Source organism: Microcebus murinus, chromosome 10 (genome assembly GCF_040939455.1).
Source record: "Microcebus murinus isolate Inina chromosome 10, M.murinus_Inina_mat1.0, whole genome shotgun sequence".
Classification (NCBI taxonomy): Eukaryota; Metazoa; Chordata; class Mammalia; order Primates; family Cheirogaleidae; genus Microcebus; species Microcebus murinus.
In genome coordinates this window covers 76849590-76864255 of record NC_134113.1, presented here as the reverse complement: position 1 = coordinate 76864255, position 14666 = coordinate 76849590, and the positions used below count along the sequence as shown (strand labels likewise).

The following is a 14666-nucleotide window of genomic DNA, read 5'->3' as shown; positions in this document are numbered from 1 at the left end:
GGGACATATGAACTTGGCACTGAAGTCCTGGAAGAAGTGAAGGTGTGCAGTGAAAGTGTGAGAAGAGAAGGTATGGACTTCGAAGGAGACGAGGTGACAGGGTCATAAGGTCGGAACGTCCCTGGTTTGCAAGAAGATCAACTGTTCGCTGGTTCCTGCTAGGTGGGGAAGGCGTGGGAGAAGTCCTGCCCTGCATCGTGGAAAGTCTTCCAGTCTCTGGGAGAGAGCTGGATGCCTGCTCAGGCAAGCGACAACAGGGGCAGCATGACAAGAGAGGCTGAGGTTGGCAGAGCATCCCAGAACACCATGTCAGAGGCCAGCAGGTGGGTGGACAGAGGGCCGGGGCAGGAGAAGGGTTTAGTTTCAAAAGAGTTGGCAGGAGCAGCAAGCGGGCTGGGAGGCAGGCTGGAGGCCCAAGGTGGAAGACAGGCAGGAGGGCACTCGTGAGTGGGGGTTGAAGGGTTACATGAGCCACATTCCAAGTGGAATGTCAGAGAGGGAAAGTCCAACTGCAAACTTACCTGCCTAGGTATATACCCCTCTTAAATGTCCTTCTTTCTTCCTTTGGTGCTAGGGAAAGGAATCACCAGAACTTTCCAAGGAAACTTAACTGTTGCTGGTCTGCCCCACTGAATTCAGAGGTGTTCGTGATTACTAAATTGGGAAGAGCAAGGCTGTCACCAGGTATACACAGTTTCACAGCCATGCCATCTCATTATGACCTTACCAGCCTATGGTGACATCAAATCCCTGATTATTAGAACCATAGCTTTGGTAAATTTCTGAGATCCCAAATTGTCCAGCTAGCAGGGACTGAAGAGGGTAACCTGGGTGGTCAGGCCTGGAGAGAAAATTCCCCTAAAAAGGTAAGTTAGTGATTTCATTAGCTGTCTCCCCCCACCCCCCAGAATATTACGGGGGTACAAATATTTTGGTTACATATAATGCCTTTGCCTTGCCCGAGCCAGGGCTATAAGCGTGCCCTTTTCCCATATAGTGTGCACTCGGCACCCATTAGTTGTGGGTTTACCCACCCCCACCTTCCTCCCACCTGACTGACACCCAGTGAATATTACTACCATGTGAGTACCTTAGTGTTGATCAGTTAGTGCCAATTTGATGGCGAGTACACGTGGTGCTTGTTTTTCCATTCTTGTGATACCTCACTTTGAAGGATGGGCTCAAGCTCCATCCAGGATAATATAAGAGGTGCTAGTTCACCGCTGTTTTTTGTAGTTGAGTAGAACTCCATGGTATACGTATATCACATTTTATTAATCCACTCATGGATTGATAAGTACTTGGGTTGTTTCCACATCTTTGCAATTGTGAATTGTGCTGCCATAAATACTCGAGAGCAGATGTCTTTATTATGGAATGTTTTTTTTTTCCTTTGGGTAGATGCCTAGTAGTGGAATCGCTGGATCAAATGGTATTTCTATTATTAGTTCTTTGAGACATCTCCAAATTACTTTCCACAGGAGTTGCACTAATTTTCAGTCCCAAGAGCAGTGTACATCAGCTGTCTTTTAAAATAGTTGATCTGTTCCTTTAGACTCAAACTTAATGCTTATCCAAATTTGTAACTTTAAAGGTTTTTATGGGATATGGGGGAAGGAGGAGGGATTCGCTGCAGTTATACCAAACAATCCTAGAGGCTAATGGTGTAAACATATAGGAATAAAGAAATTGGGTGTAGGAAGGAGAAGAGGGATTCTATTTGAAAAGGTCTATTAGCTGGACACAGTGGCACATGCCTGTAGTGCCAGCCACTCAAAGGAGGTTGAGGCAGGAGGATCACTTGAGACCAGGAGTATTATTATTATTTTTTTTGAGACAGAGTCTCACTGTGTTGCCCAGGCTAGAGTGTCATGGTGTCAGCCTAGCTCACAGCAACCTCAAACTCCTAGGCTCAAGTGATCCTCCTGCCTCAGCCTCCCAAGTAGCTGGGACTACAGGCATGCGCCACCATGCCCAGCTAATTTTTTCTATATATATCAGTTGGCCAATAAATTTCTTTCTATTTATAGTAAAGACAGGGTCTCGCTCTTGCTCAGGCTGGCTTTGAACTCCTGACCTCGAGCAATCCGCCCGCCTCGGCCTCCCAGAGTGCTAGGATTACAGGCGTGAGCCACAGCGCCCGGCCAAGCCCAGGAGTTTTGAGGTTGCAGTGAGCTGTGATGACACCACTGCACTCTAGCCTGGGTGACAGAGTGAGATCCTGTTGTAAAATAAATAAATAAATGGATGTATGAATAAATAAAAAGTCTAGAGTATGATCACCTCCAAACTTTCATGTGTGTATGAACTACCTGAAATCTTGTCAAAATGCAGAGTGTTGATTCAATGAGTCTGGGTGGACATGGGGTTCTGATTGTGTAGCAAGCTCCCAGGGTCTACAGACCATACGTTGAGCAGTAAGTACCCATGCTGGGTAACTAGTCAAAACTTAGCTTCAAAAAATGGGGCCGGGCGCGGTGGCTCACGCCTGTAATCCTAGCTCTCTGGGAGGCCGAGGCGGGCGGATTGCTCGAGGTCAGGAGTTCGAAACCAGCCTGAGCAAGAGCGAGACCCCGTCTCTACTATAAATAGAAAGAAATTAATTGGCCAACTAAAAATATATATACAAAAAATTAGCCGGGCATGGTGGCGAATGCCTGTAGTCCCAGCTACTCGGGAGGCTGAGGCAGCAGGATTGCTTGAGCCCAGGAGTCTGAGGTTGCTGTGAGCTAGGCTGACGCCACGGCACTCACTCTAGCCTGGCCAACAAAGCGAGACTCTGTCTCAAAAAAAAAAAAAAAAAAAAAAAAAAAAGGGTTGTTTTGGAGGTAAGAAGGCTGTTAACCAGCCCATTAAAACACAACAGGCATTGATTTTATGTACAATAATAGGATGATTATGAAACTTGGAGTCAGAATTTATAGGTTTAAATCCTGATTCTACCATTTTCTAGCAATAAAACTTTGGACAAATTATGGGCCATCTCTGAGTCTCAGTTTCTTCATTTACTGTGTTTTCCCGAAAATAAGACCTACCCATAAAATAACCCCTAGCAGGATTGCGCAATAGAAGCCCTACCCCGAAAATAAGACCTAGTGACGGGCGTGGCTATGCAGCGCATCTGCACAACACATGCATTTCGTCATGGAGCGGTAAAGAAAACGAGCAGCCCTTCTCGTCTGCCCCATGAGAGCTCTGTTGCTGGACATGAGAGACTGGGGCCAATGGTTCTAAAGGAAATAGAGTTGTAAGAAATTCAGGATAGAATTCGGGGTTTGGAGAGTTATGATGATGTTCCAGAAGAAGATGACTTAACTATATTTGAATAAATGTAGACTGTGGTACCGTACTTAACAAAAATAACACATCCCCTGAAAATAAGTCCTAGAGTATCTTCTTGAGGAAAAATAAATATAAGACCCTGTCTTATTTTGGGGGAAACACTGTAAAAAATAGAGATAATGACATCTGGCTTGGCTGACTGACTACAGCGTAGGAGTGAGGAGTAAATGAAACAACTTGGTGAAAGTACTTTATTAACTGAAAGTGCTGCCTGTGTGTAAGAATTATTATCGTTTTTTTTTTTTTTGAGACAGAGTCTCACTGTGTTGCCCAGGCTAGAGTGAGTGCCGTGGCGTCAGCCTAGCTCACAGCAACCTCAAACTCCTGGCTCAAGCAATCCTCCTGCCTCAGCCTCCTGAGTAGCTAGAACTATAGGCATGTGCCACCGTGCCTGGCTAATTTTTCTATATTTTTAGTTGTCCAGCTAGTTTCTTTCTATTTTTAGTAGAGACAAGGTGTTTCGCTCTCGCTCAGGCTGGTCTCGAACTCCTGAGCTCAAACAATCCTCCCGCCTCGGCCTCCCAGAGTGCTAGGATTAGAAGCGTGAGCCACCACGCCCGCCCACATTATTATCATTATTACTGTGTTATTTGAAATTAAGAAACCTTACTAATTGCTCCCCTTTCCACTGCTTTTAATTTGATAGATAACATCGGCAAGTGTTTGCTATTTACCTGACACCATGTTAAGCACAATAAGGATTATTTGGCTTATTCCTTGCCACTCTCATAACATTAGTCGGTACTCATGTTAGCTCCATTCCACAGATGAAAAAAAAGTGAGGCCCAGAACAATAAGATTATGCCCAGCTGCTAGGTGGTGATGCTAGGATATGAACTCAGACTGATTCTCCAAAATCCAAACTCTTATTCACTGTATTCAACTAATTAATTGTAGCAAACACCTAGCACCATAGAAAAAGTGATAATCTAGAACAGGAGTTGGCAAACTTCTTCTGTAAAAGGCAAAATAGGAAGTATTTTAGCATTTGTATGCCAAATGGTCTCTGTTGCAACCATTCAGCTCTGTCATTGCAGTGCAAAAGCAGTCATAGACAATACGTAAAAAAAATGGTGTATCTATGTTCCGATGAAATGTAATTGACAGAAACAGGTGGCAGACTGGATTGGGCCTATGGGCCATAGTTTGCTGACCCCTGCTCTAGAAAACTCTGAGTTGTTTAATATAGAAGTCACTAGGCACACGTGGCTACAAATTAATTTCCTCAGTTGCATTAGCCATATTTCAAGTGCTTAGTGGACAGGTGGCTAGTCGCTACTATATTGAACAGTGTAGAAAACATTTTCATCATTACAAGAAGTCGTATCAGAGAGTAAATCACACCATCTCCCAGAGGCTCAGTTAATGTACACATAAAGTGGGGATAATACCTTTCTAATTATGTTGTTATAGAAAGTGAATGAGAAAATATGTGGAAAGGCACTTTGTAATTCATTAGGGGCTGCACAAGCATAAGCCATCATTAGGATTCTAACTGTTATTTGAAATGTGATGAAAGGTATGGAGGCAGAATTTTTGTAAGTGCCTGAATTGAGAGAACCAGGTTTTCTTTTTAAATCACTCTTGGGGAAGCTATTGAGACGTCAGAGAGTTATCAAGACAGGGAAATCTCATCTAATTTTTTGGACTAGAAAGACCCTAAGCAAGGCAGATCTCAGTGTCTGTTCATCTTTCAGAGCTTGGAATCACCTTAGTAATGCTTAACACCTCCAGGAAACAACAGAACTGTCCAGACAGGAGCTTTGACAGGCAGACAGGCTACTGTGGCCTTCCTGAGGGAGATCAAAGGTTTATCCTCCTTTGTCAAACTTAAAAAGGATGACACCAGCACACATCAAACGTTCTAGCCCTTTTCTGGTGCTTCTCTTTCACAGGGGCCCCCTTCACACCACACCCATTGTGGATCACCACATGGGTCAAAAATGAAGCTCAATTTTGCCACAGAAAGATTGACCAGGCCCTTGGTTGCCCAAATGGTTCTAATATCTCTTTGGTTTCCAGAACTTCCCTCCTCCTGCATCCTTCCTTCCTGTTTCTAATCACTCTTCAAGGAAAATCCCTCTGTCACTTCTCTTCTCATTAGTCTGCTGTCCCCTCTGTCCTCAAAGGATTCTGTCCCTCAGGGGCCTGGGAGCCATGCCACTTTTTCCTTCTAGGTCCATCTACTGCTATCACTCCCTTGAGTATACAGAGGAGAAGGTTTCTTCCTGTTTGTGCTGGGTACAATCTTTCTGATTTCTCCCAGTAACTAGGAGTTATGTTTTTCATCTATCCTTTCCCTATAGCTTTTTATCTGAGCCTCCTAGAGCCTATCTCAGACCTCTCCACCTTGTTCCTGTTTCCTTTCCCCTTTATTTTTCTCACTACTTACGTACTCTAACAATTTACTTCTCTGCTCTCCAGCTAAACCTTGCCAACCTCGCTGGAATGAAAGTGTCTGTTCTCACGCACAGCTGGTGGTGATGTATATTGGTTAAATATTTAGGAAAAGAATTTGGGAATATTTTTCTAAATACTTAAAAATATGCATCAAAAAGATATCCCCAAAGGGGAACACCAGCTCTCTAGCAATGGATATCAACCAAAATGAAAATACTGAAATGACAGATAAAGAATTCCAAATATGGATTGTAAGGAAGCTCAATGAAATCCAAGCAAATGGAAAACCAACTCAAAGAAACCAGAAAAATAATTCAGGAAACAAATGAAAAATTCACTGAAGAGATTGACATATTAAAAAAAAAATAATCGGGCCGGGCGCTGTGGCTCACGCCTGTAATCCTAGCTCTTGGGAGGCCGAGGCGGGCGGATTGCTCAAGGTCAGGAGTTCGAAACCAGCCTGAGCAAGAGCGAGACCCCGTCTCTACTATAAATAGAAAGAAATTAATTGGCCAACTGATATATATATAAAAAATTAGCCGGGCATGGTGGCACATGCCTGTAGTCCCAGCTACCCGGGAGGCTGAGGCAGAAGGATCACTCGAGCCCAGGAGTTTGAGGTTGCTGTGAGCTAGGCTGACGCCACGGCACTCACTGTAGCCTGGACAACAAAGCGAGACTCTGTCTCAAAAAAAAAAAAAAAAAAAATCAAATAGAACTTCAGAAATGAAAAATTCATTTAAGGAAATACAAAACACGGTGGAAAGTTTTAAGAATAGATTAGACTAGACCAGGAAAAAGAAAGAATCTCAGACCTTGAAGACAATTCGTTCAAATTAGTTCAGTCAGTCAAAAATAAAGAACAAAGAATTAAGAGGAATGAACAAAACCTACAAGAAATATGGAATTATGTAAAACGGCCATAGGCATCCCTAAGGGTAAAGAAAAAATTGCACAAGGGCTGGAAACCCTATTTCAGGAAATAATTGAGGAAAACTTCCGTGGTCTTGGTTGAGATTTAGACATCCAGGGACAAGATCAATGAACACCTGGAGGATTCATTGCAAAGAGGCAATCACCAAGACACACAGTTATCAGATTGGCCAAAGTCAACATGAAGGAGGAACTCCTGTGAGCTGTGAGGCAAACCCATCAAGTAACTTACAAAGGAAAACCCATCAGGCTAACTGTGGACTTCTCAACAGAGACCTAACAAGCCAGAAGAGATTTGGGCTCCATCTTCAGTCTTCTTAAACAGAACAACTGCCAGCCTAGAATTTTTTTTTTTTTTTTTTGAGACAGAGTCTCGCTTTGTTGCCCAGGCTAGAGTGAGTGCCATGGCGTCAGCCTAGCTCACAGCAACCTCAATCTCCTGGGCTCAAGCGATCCTGCTGCCTCAGCCTCCCGAGTAGCTGGGACTACAGGCATGTGCCACCATGCCCGGCTAATTTTATATATATATTAGTTGGCCAATTAATTTCTTTCTATTTATAGTAGAGACGGGGTCTTGCTCTTGCTCAGGCTGGTTTCGAACTCCTGACCTCGAGCAATCCGCCCGCCTCAGCCTCCCAGAGAGCTAGGATTACAGGCGTGAGCCACCGCGCCCGGCTCAGCCTAGAATTTTGTATCCTGAAAAATTAAGTTTCATATGTGAAGGAGAAATGAAGACTTTTCCAGATATGCAAATACTGAGGGAATTTGTCAAAACCAGACATACCCTGCAGGAAATACTCAGAACTGCATTATGCATGGATCAGCACAATAGACACACACTAGTGTAAAACCACCCAAAAGCTAACGCTCAGAGCTCATATAAAACCATAACAGAAGAGGTAAAATAAAGCAATAAGGCACTACCCAACAGGATGAACAGAACAGCATTCCACATATCAATTCTATCAATCAATGTGAATGGTCTGAATGCCCCACTCAAGAGATTTAGGCTGGCTGAATGGATGAAAAAATACAACCCAATTATTTGCTGTCTCCAAGAAACACATCTAGCACACAAGGACTCATACTGATTCAAGGTGAAGGGATGGAAAAAAATACTCCATGCAAACACAAACCAAAAGAAAGCAGGTCTGGCCATTCTCATATCAGATAAAGTTGACTTTTTAAATCAATAATAGTAAATAAAAACAAAGATGGTCATTATATAATGGTAAAGGGAACAATTTAGCAAGAAGTCATAACATTCCTAAATATTTTTGTACCTAACACAGAGCACCCAGATTCATAAAGCAAATTCTATTAGATCTAAGCAAAAAGATAAACAGCAGCATCATAATTGCCAGGGACTTCAACATCCCACTGACAGAAAAGAAAAAGAGAAAAAATAATAAATAAAATAACCAAAAACAAAAACACCCCACTGAGAGAACTGGACAGATCACCTAAGCATAAAATAAATAAATAAACACTGGACTTAAACAAGATTCTAGAACAAATGTTTCTAATAGAACATTTACCCCCAAACCACTAAATATATATTCTACTCATCAGCACATGGAACATTCTCCAAGATTGATCTTCTCTTAGGCCACAAAACAATGTTTTAACAAAATCAAAAAAATAGAAATCATACCATGTATCTTCTCAGACCACAGTGAAATAAAAACTGTAAATCAGCTCCAAGAGAAACACTCAATTCTACATAAAGTCATGAGAATTAAACAACCTGCTGCGGAACAATTATTGAGTCAATAATGAAATTAAGATAGAAATCAAAAGATTGCTTTGAACCAAATGACAAAGGAGATACAAACTATCAAAATCTATGGGATTCAGCAAAAGCAGTCCTAAGGGAAAAATTCATAGTCTTAAAAGCCTACATCAAAAAGACCAAAATATTACAAATTAACAATCTAATGACACATCTCAAGGAGCTAGAAAAGGAAAAACAAACCAAACATAAAGCCAGCAGAAGAAAAGAAATAACTAAAGTCAGAGCAGAACTAAACAAAATGGAAAACAAACAAAAAAAAATACAAAGAATCAATGAAACAGAAAGTTGGTTCTTTGAAACAATAAACAAAACTGATAGACCTCTTGCTAGATCAACCAACAATAAAAGAGAAAGGACCCAAATTAGCTCAGTCAGAAATGAAAAAAGGAGATAGTACAACTAATACCACAGAAATACAAAGTATCATCTATGAATATTATGAAAATCCTCAAAAACATAGAGGAAATGGACAAATTCTCAGAAACACGTAACCTCCCAAGACTCAGTCAAGAAGAAACAGAACTCCTGAACAGACTAATAATGAGCAATGAGGTTGAAGCAGTAGTAAAAAATCTTCCAACAAAAAAAGGCCCTGGACCAGATGGATTCATAGCTGAATTTTACCAGACCTACAAAGAAGAGCTGGTACCCATACTGCAGAAATTATCCCATAACATCAAGAAAGAGGGAATCCTCCGTAATTCATTCTAGGAATTATTTGATACCCAAAGCCAGGAAAGGATACAACGACAACAATGAAAACTACAGGCCTATATCCCTTGTGAATATAGAGGCAAAATTCCTCAATAAAATACTAGCAAACTGAATTCAACAGCACATAAAGATAATAATAATTATAATCCACCATGGTCAAGTGGGCTTCATCCCAGGAATGCAGGGATAGTTCAACAAACATAAATCAATAAATGCAATTCACCACATAAAAAACAGCAAAAACAAAGACCATATGATCATCTCAATAGATGCAGAAAAAGCATTCAAAAAATTCCCCTTTCATGATAAAAACCCTCAACAAACTGGGCATAGAAAAACATATCTCAAATTTATAAAAGCCATATATGACAAACCCATAGCTAATATCATCCTGAATGGGGAAACATTGAAAGCATTCCCACTAACAACTGGATCAAGACAAGGGTGCCCATTGTTACCACTTCTATTCAACATAGTGCTAGAAGCCCTAGCCAGAGCAATCAGTCAAGAGAAAGAAAAAAAGGATATCCAAATCGATAAAAAGGAGGTCAAACTATCACCTTTTGCTTATGATATGATCTTATATCTAGAAAATCCCAAAGACTCTGCCAAGAGACTCCTGGAATTGATAAATAAATTCAGCAAAGTCTCAGTTTACAAAATCAATGTACACAAATCAGTAGCATTCCTATACACCAATAACAGTCAAGTTGAGAGTCAAATCAAAGACTCAATACCTTTCACAATTGCTACAAAGAAAATAAAATACCTGGGAATATACTTAACCAAGGAGGTGAAAGATCTACAAAGAGAACTATGAAACACTGAGGAAAGAAATCGCAGATGACACAAACAAATGGAAAAACATATCCTGCTCATGGATCCGTACAATAACATTGTTAAAATGTTCATACTACTCAAAGTGATTTACAGATTCAGTGCAATCCCCATCAAAATACCAACATATTTCACAGATCTAGGAAAAACAATTCTATGCTTTATTTGGAACCAGAAAAGAGTCCGAAAAGCCAAAGCAATGTTAAGCAAAAACATACACGTATGTGTATTTACAAACAAGACAGACGTTCACAGGATTCATCTGAAAGGGTTTTCATGTTCATGTGATATCAGAAGATCTGACCTCATTAAGAATCCATAATTACGCATACTGTGCATGTTTCAAAAAAAGAAATACCATCCAAAATGCCTCATCGAATAAACATCTTAAATGAGTTCTTCCTTATGAAAGGAACAAGCTGGCCTCATGTGAAGTGTAGCCCACATTATTACATGTGAAGTTAATATTAATGTGCTGAAGACAAGAGATGTGGTCTGTTGAATGACTTCTGGAATTCAATATGACAATCTTAAGCACTGACAAATTTTTTGACTCATCTAATGGCTTTTCTAACATCCCATCTTTTATACTTTCAAGATGTATACATCAGTTATTGACAGCATTATCAAAATGACAAAATGTCATACAATTTCATTATATAGATGCCACATAAAAAAGATACGCGATCTACTTATTCAAAAATTACCACTAGAATAATCAGGCATTAGTCTGAGTCTGAAGAATAGAAACATGAACCTAGGGACAAATGAAGGGGTAATTTCTGTGGACGTCTAACTCAATCTTTAGTATAAAACAATGAGAGGTCAGCTGAGTATCTCAGAAAGGAGGACCCGTAAATAAGCTTATGAGTTTGGATTTGAACTATTTAATAAATTCTGTGATTTTGTTATTGTTAATGTTTATATAGAGTCAAGCACTTAGTATTAAGTAGTCAGGAAGCTTACATTATAGTAATACCTTAAAAATTACCACTTATTTTCTAGAACATTAATGAATGAATACTTCTTTATTTGAGAACATTTTATATACAGAAGTGATTCCAAATTTTCTTATCCTAATTGGTAAAGAAATATGCCTGCAGAACAAAAAATGTGTATACACTTTGATCCAGTAATTGTATTTCTAAGGAAGTATCCTAAGAAATTAGAGAGGCACTGAAAATTATTAAACAAGGATATCTATTACTGTATTATACTAGTGAATAATTAGAAATAAACTAGGTGTCAACAATGGGAAAAGAGTAAAACAAATATCAAATTAAGAAACACAAATAAGGCCGGGCGCTGTGGCTCACGCCTGTAATCCTAGCTCTTGGGAGGCCGAGGCGGGCGGATTGCTCAAGGTCAGGAGTTCAAAACCAGCCTGAGCAAGAGCGAGACCCCGTCTCTACTATAAATAGAAAGAAATTAATTGGCCAATTGATATATATATAAAAAAATTAGCCGGGCATGGTGGCGCATGCCTGTAGTCCCAGCTACTCGGGAGGCTGAGGCAGAAGGATCGCTCGAGCCCAGGAGATTGAGGTTGCTGTGAGCTAGGCTGACGCCACGGCACTCACTCTAGCCTGGACAACAAAGGGAGACTCTGTCTCAAAAAAAAAAAAGAAACACAAATAAAATATTCAAAATATTAAGAGTGGTTAAGTCTGAGGCCGGGCGGGGTGGCCCACGCCAGTAATCCTAGCACTCTGGGAGGCTGAGGCTGGAAAATCGCTCAAAGTCAGGAGTTTGAGACCAGCCTGAGCAAGAGGGAGACCCCATCTCTACTATAAATAGAAAGAAATTAATTGGCCAACTATAAATATATAGAAACAATTAGCCGGGCATGGTGGCACATGCCTGTAGTCCCAGCTACTCGGGAGGCTGAGGCAGCAGGATTGCTTGAGCCCAGGAGTTTGAGGTTGCTGTGAGCTAGGCTGACGCCAGGGCACTCTAGCCTGGGCAACAGAGTGAGACTCTGTCTCAAAAAAAAAAAAAAAAAACAAAGAGTGGTTAAGTCTGGACATCTCTGGGTTTATCTCTGATTATTCATAGAATCCCAGTGATTTTATTTCCCTTTTACCTTTTTAATTTTTACCATATGAACGTTATTATATAATCAGAAAGACATTATAAACGAAGGTTTCTACCTACCCTCAGGCTGGCTCTTGTGTATTCCTCTATGGTATTTCCATTTAAGGACTTAAAATGCACACATAGTGGCTCAGATGCCCTCAAGTGAGGTGTGTCCTTGGGGACAGCCACCCAACACTTTGTCATATACGTCTGAGTAGGAAACCCAAGAGCTTGCTTTGTGGTCCTTTACAATGGACAACCAGTTTGGAAGGGGGCAGGGGAAGGTTAAGGCCAAACTCTCTGAGGAAGAAATCAGCCTGCAGAGAGGATGTAGTTGCCAGTCCTGCCAAAAAATCCTTCTTGTCATCATTGTCCTTGCAGTGCTGAAGAAATGGCTGTCATACCCGCAAATCTAAATGACGAGATGTCTCTGCAGATGAAGACAGATTGGAAGGAACAACAGGTGACTGAGAAAAATAATGGCATTCTCCAAAACCTCAACGGGGCGGAAGGTGCAATGCAGAAGTAAGTCGGCGTGGAGCTCGCAGGAGTGGTTTCTCGAGAGTCCCGACTGGAGACTTCCTCGGGCCAGGGGATACAAATGATGAGGTTTCCAAGTTCAGGGTATGGGTTGACAGTCTTCCCTACAGTTGATCTACTTTTAGTCTCATGAACATTTACTGCAGTGGGCCTTATGAGACGCTAGAAGGGGACACTACAATCACAAACTAGGCAGATGCCAGTTAAAAAGAAATTGTTGAGACTTGTCAATTGGGACAATATGTTGTTTTGTGGCCTCATTATCTCCACTTGCTAAAGATAGAACCCATTTTAAATACTTGCTGGAGTAGAGGCAGTACAAACAGTCATATAAATGCATATATGCAATTGTTAGTATGTGATAAATATATGTGCCAAAATATAGACCAATAATCTTTTTGAATAGGAAAAATATTTTTAAAGATTTTCCAAGAACCCCTCGTATGTCAAGAAAGCTATTATTATATCAGAGATGTGCTTAACCCTTTGCACTCAGATGTCGAGTATGACTCGACAAGGTTAGCAAAAATTATAGAGATTAAAATTACTCTTTGAATGTATCAATAATTTGAAATATTAAAAAAAATCCAAATAAATACGTTTGTATGAAAAGAAACTCCAGTTTTTTTTATTCTACTGCCGCGCTTTGTAAAATCTGGAGTATTTAAAAAATTAAATCCCGAGTAGAATAAAGGAATCGAGAAAAAAGCAAGCGAGTGCAAAGGGTTAAATGTATTCATAATTTGTTAAAGACAGTAGCATATGCATTTGGAAACTTTGGGCAGTGTTTACTCACACAAGCAATATTTATTCAGTCTATAGAAATGTATATAGATTCCGGGATCCCTTCCTATGCAGGATAGATGTGGAGTGACTGCCCCTACTACACAACCTCCAAACTCAGGGTCCAAGGCCCACAGACTGGGAGCCACTGCTATAGACCCACATCACACATTTACTGTGATTCACTCAAAAGTATATGAGAGAAAGTGTGCGTCTGTGTATACATATATGCACTCCAGCAAAATCACACCAGTCAAATAGGGAATGAGTGAAGGACATCAACACGATTATTACAGAAAAGGAAATACAAATGAATTTTATACATATAGGCAAAGATACTCAACCTTACACATGACATGAGACTAACACTAAACTGAGATACCTGTTTAAATGTACCAGATTGGCAAAGATCGAACACTTTAATAATTTTTGTTTCTAGAAAATGAATGGGAAAATAGGCACTCTCATCATCTTTACTGGGAGTGTAAATTGATTCAAAATCTTTGAAGCAAACTTTAGGGAAAAAAAATCTATCAAAATTTAGAATACACATTTCTATTGACCTAACAATTCTACTTTTAGGGTTATCTAATAAATATATATATATATACTTGTGCACATACACAACAATAACATGTTCATGCATAAGGATGTTCACTCCAGCATTGTTTATAGTAACAAATGATTAGAAACATTCTATATATTCATTAATAAAAAAACTGGTTGGAAGATTATCATGCAGCCCCACAATGGAATACCACATAACCAGTTTAAAAATGAGGCAGCTCTGTATTTACTAATGTGAAATAGACGCCAAGATATGTTGTTAAAAAAGAAATCCAAAGTGCAGAATAGAACATATAACTAGCCTCCCATTTATGTTTTAAAAGGTACATACTGTATACATATACAAACGTACATATATATAAACATATCTGCTTATTTATGCATAGAATCTCTATGGAAAAATAAAGAAACCAGTAAACATTGTGGGAAGGACAGCGTAGGCTAGAAATCAAGAGGCACTATAGACTTACTCTGCCTAGTACTCTGCCCAGAATCATGTGACATTTTAAACTCCACTTTTTAAAACAGGATATTAATTTATGTATTTATTTTGCACACGCATTTATATGTACACATGCACACGGCTGTAATAACTTTGGAATTTGGAATCTGGCTGTTCAATAATTGATGGATTCAGCGGAAACTTATTTCTCCAGCTGCCTCTATTCTGATTTTGTGC

The 14666-nt window shown here is 40.1% G+C and overlaps 1 protein-coding gene across 3 annotated transcripts in view; it reads left to right on the top strand.

The window, feature by feature from the left end:
* The first annotated feature begins 479 nt into the window (after positions 1 to 479).
* Positions 480 to 14666, top strand: part of SMCO2 (single-pass membrane protein with coiled-coil domains 2) — a 34070-nt gene continuing 19883 nt past the window's right edge. For 2 of the 3 annotated variants that reach the window (XM_076006830.1, XM_076006828.1), the window contains exons 1-2: positions 480 to 866; positions 12479 to 12622. In XM_076006830.1, the coding sequence (XP_075862945.1) occupies positions 12489 to 12622 (134 nt within the window). In that variant the 5' untranslated portion in view covers positions 480 to 866; positions 12479 to 12488. The remainder of the gene's footprint in view (positions 867 to 12478; positions 12623 to 14666) is intronic. The other variant, XM_076006829.1, reaches the window with a different exon arrangement.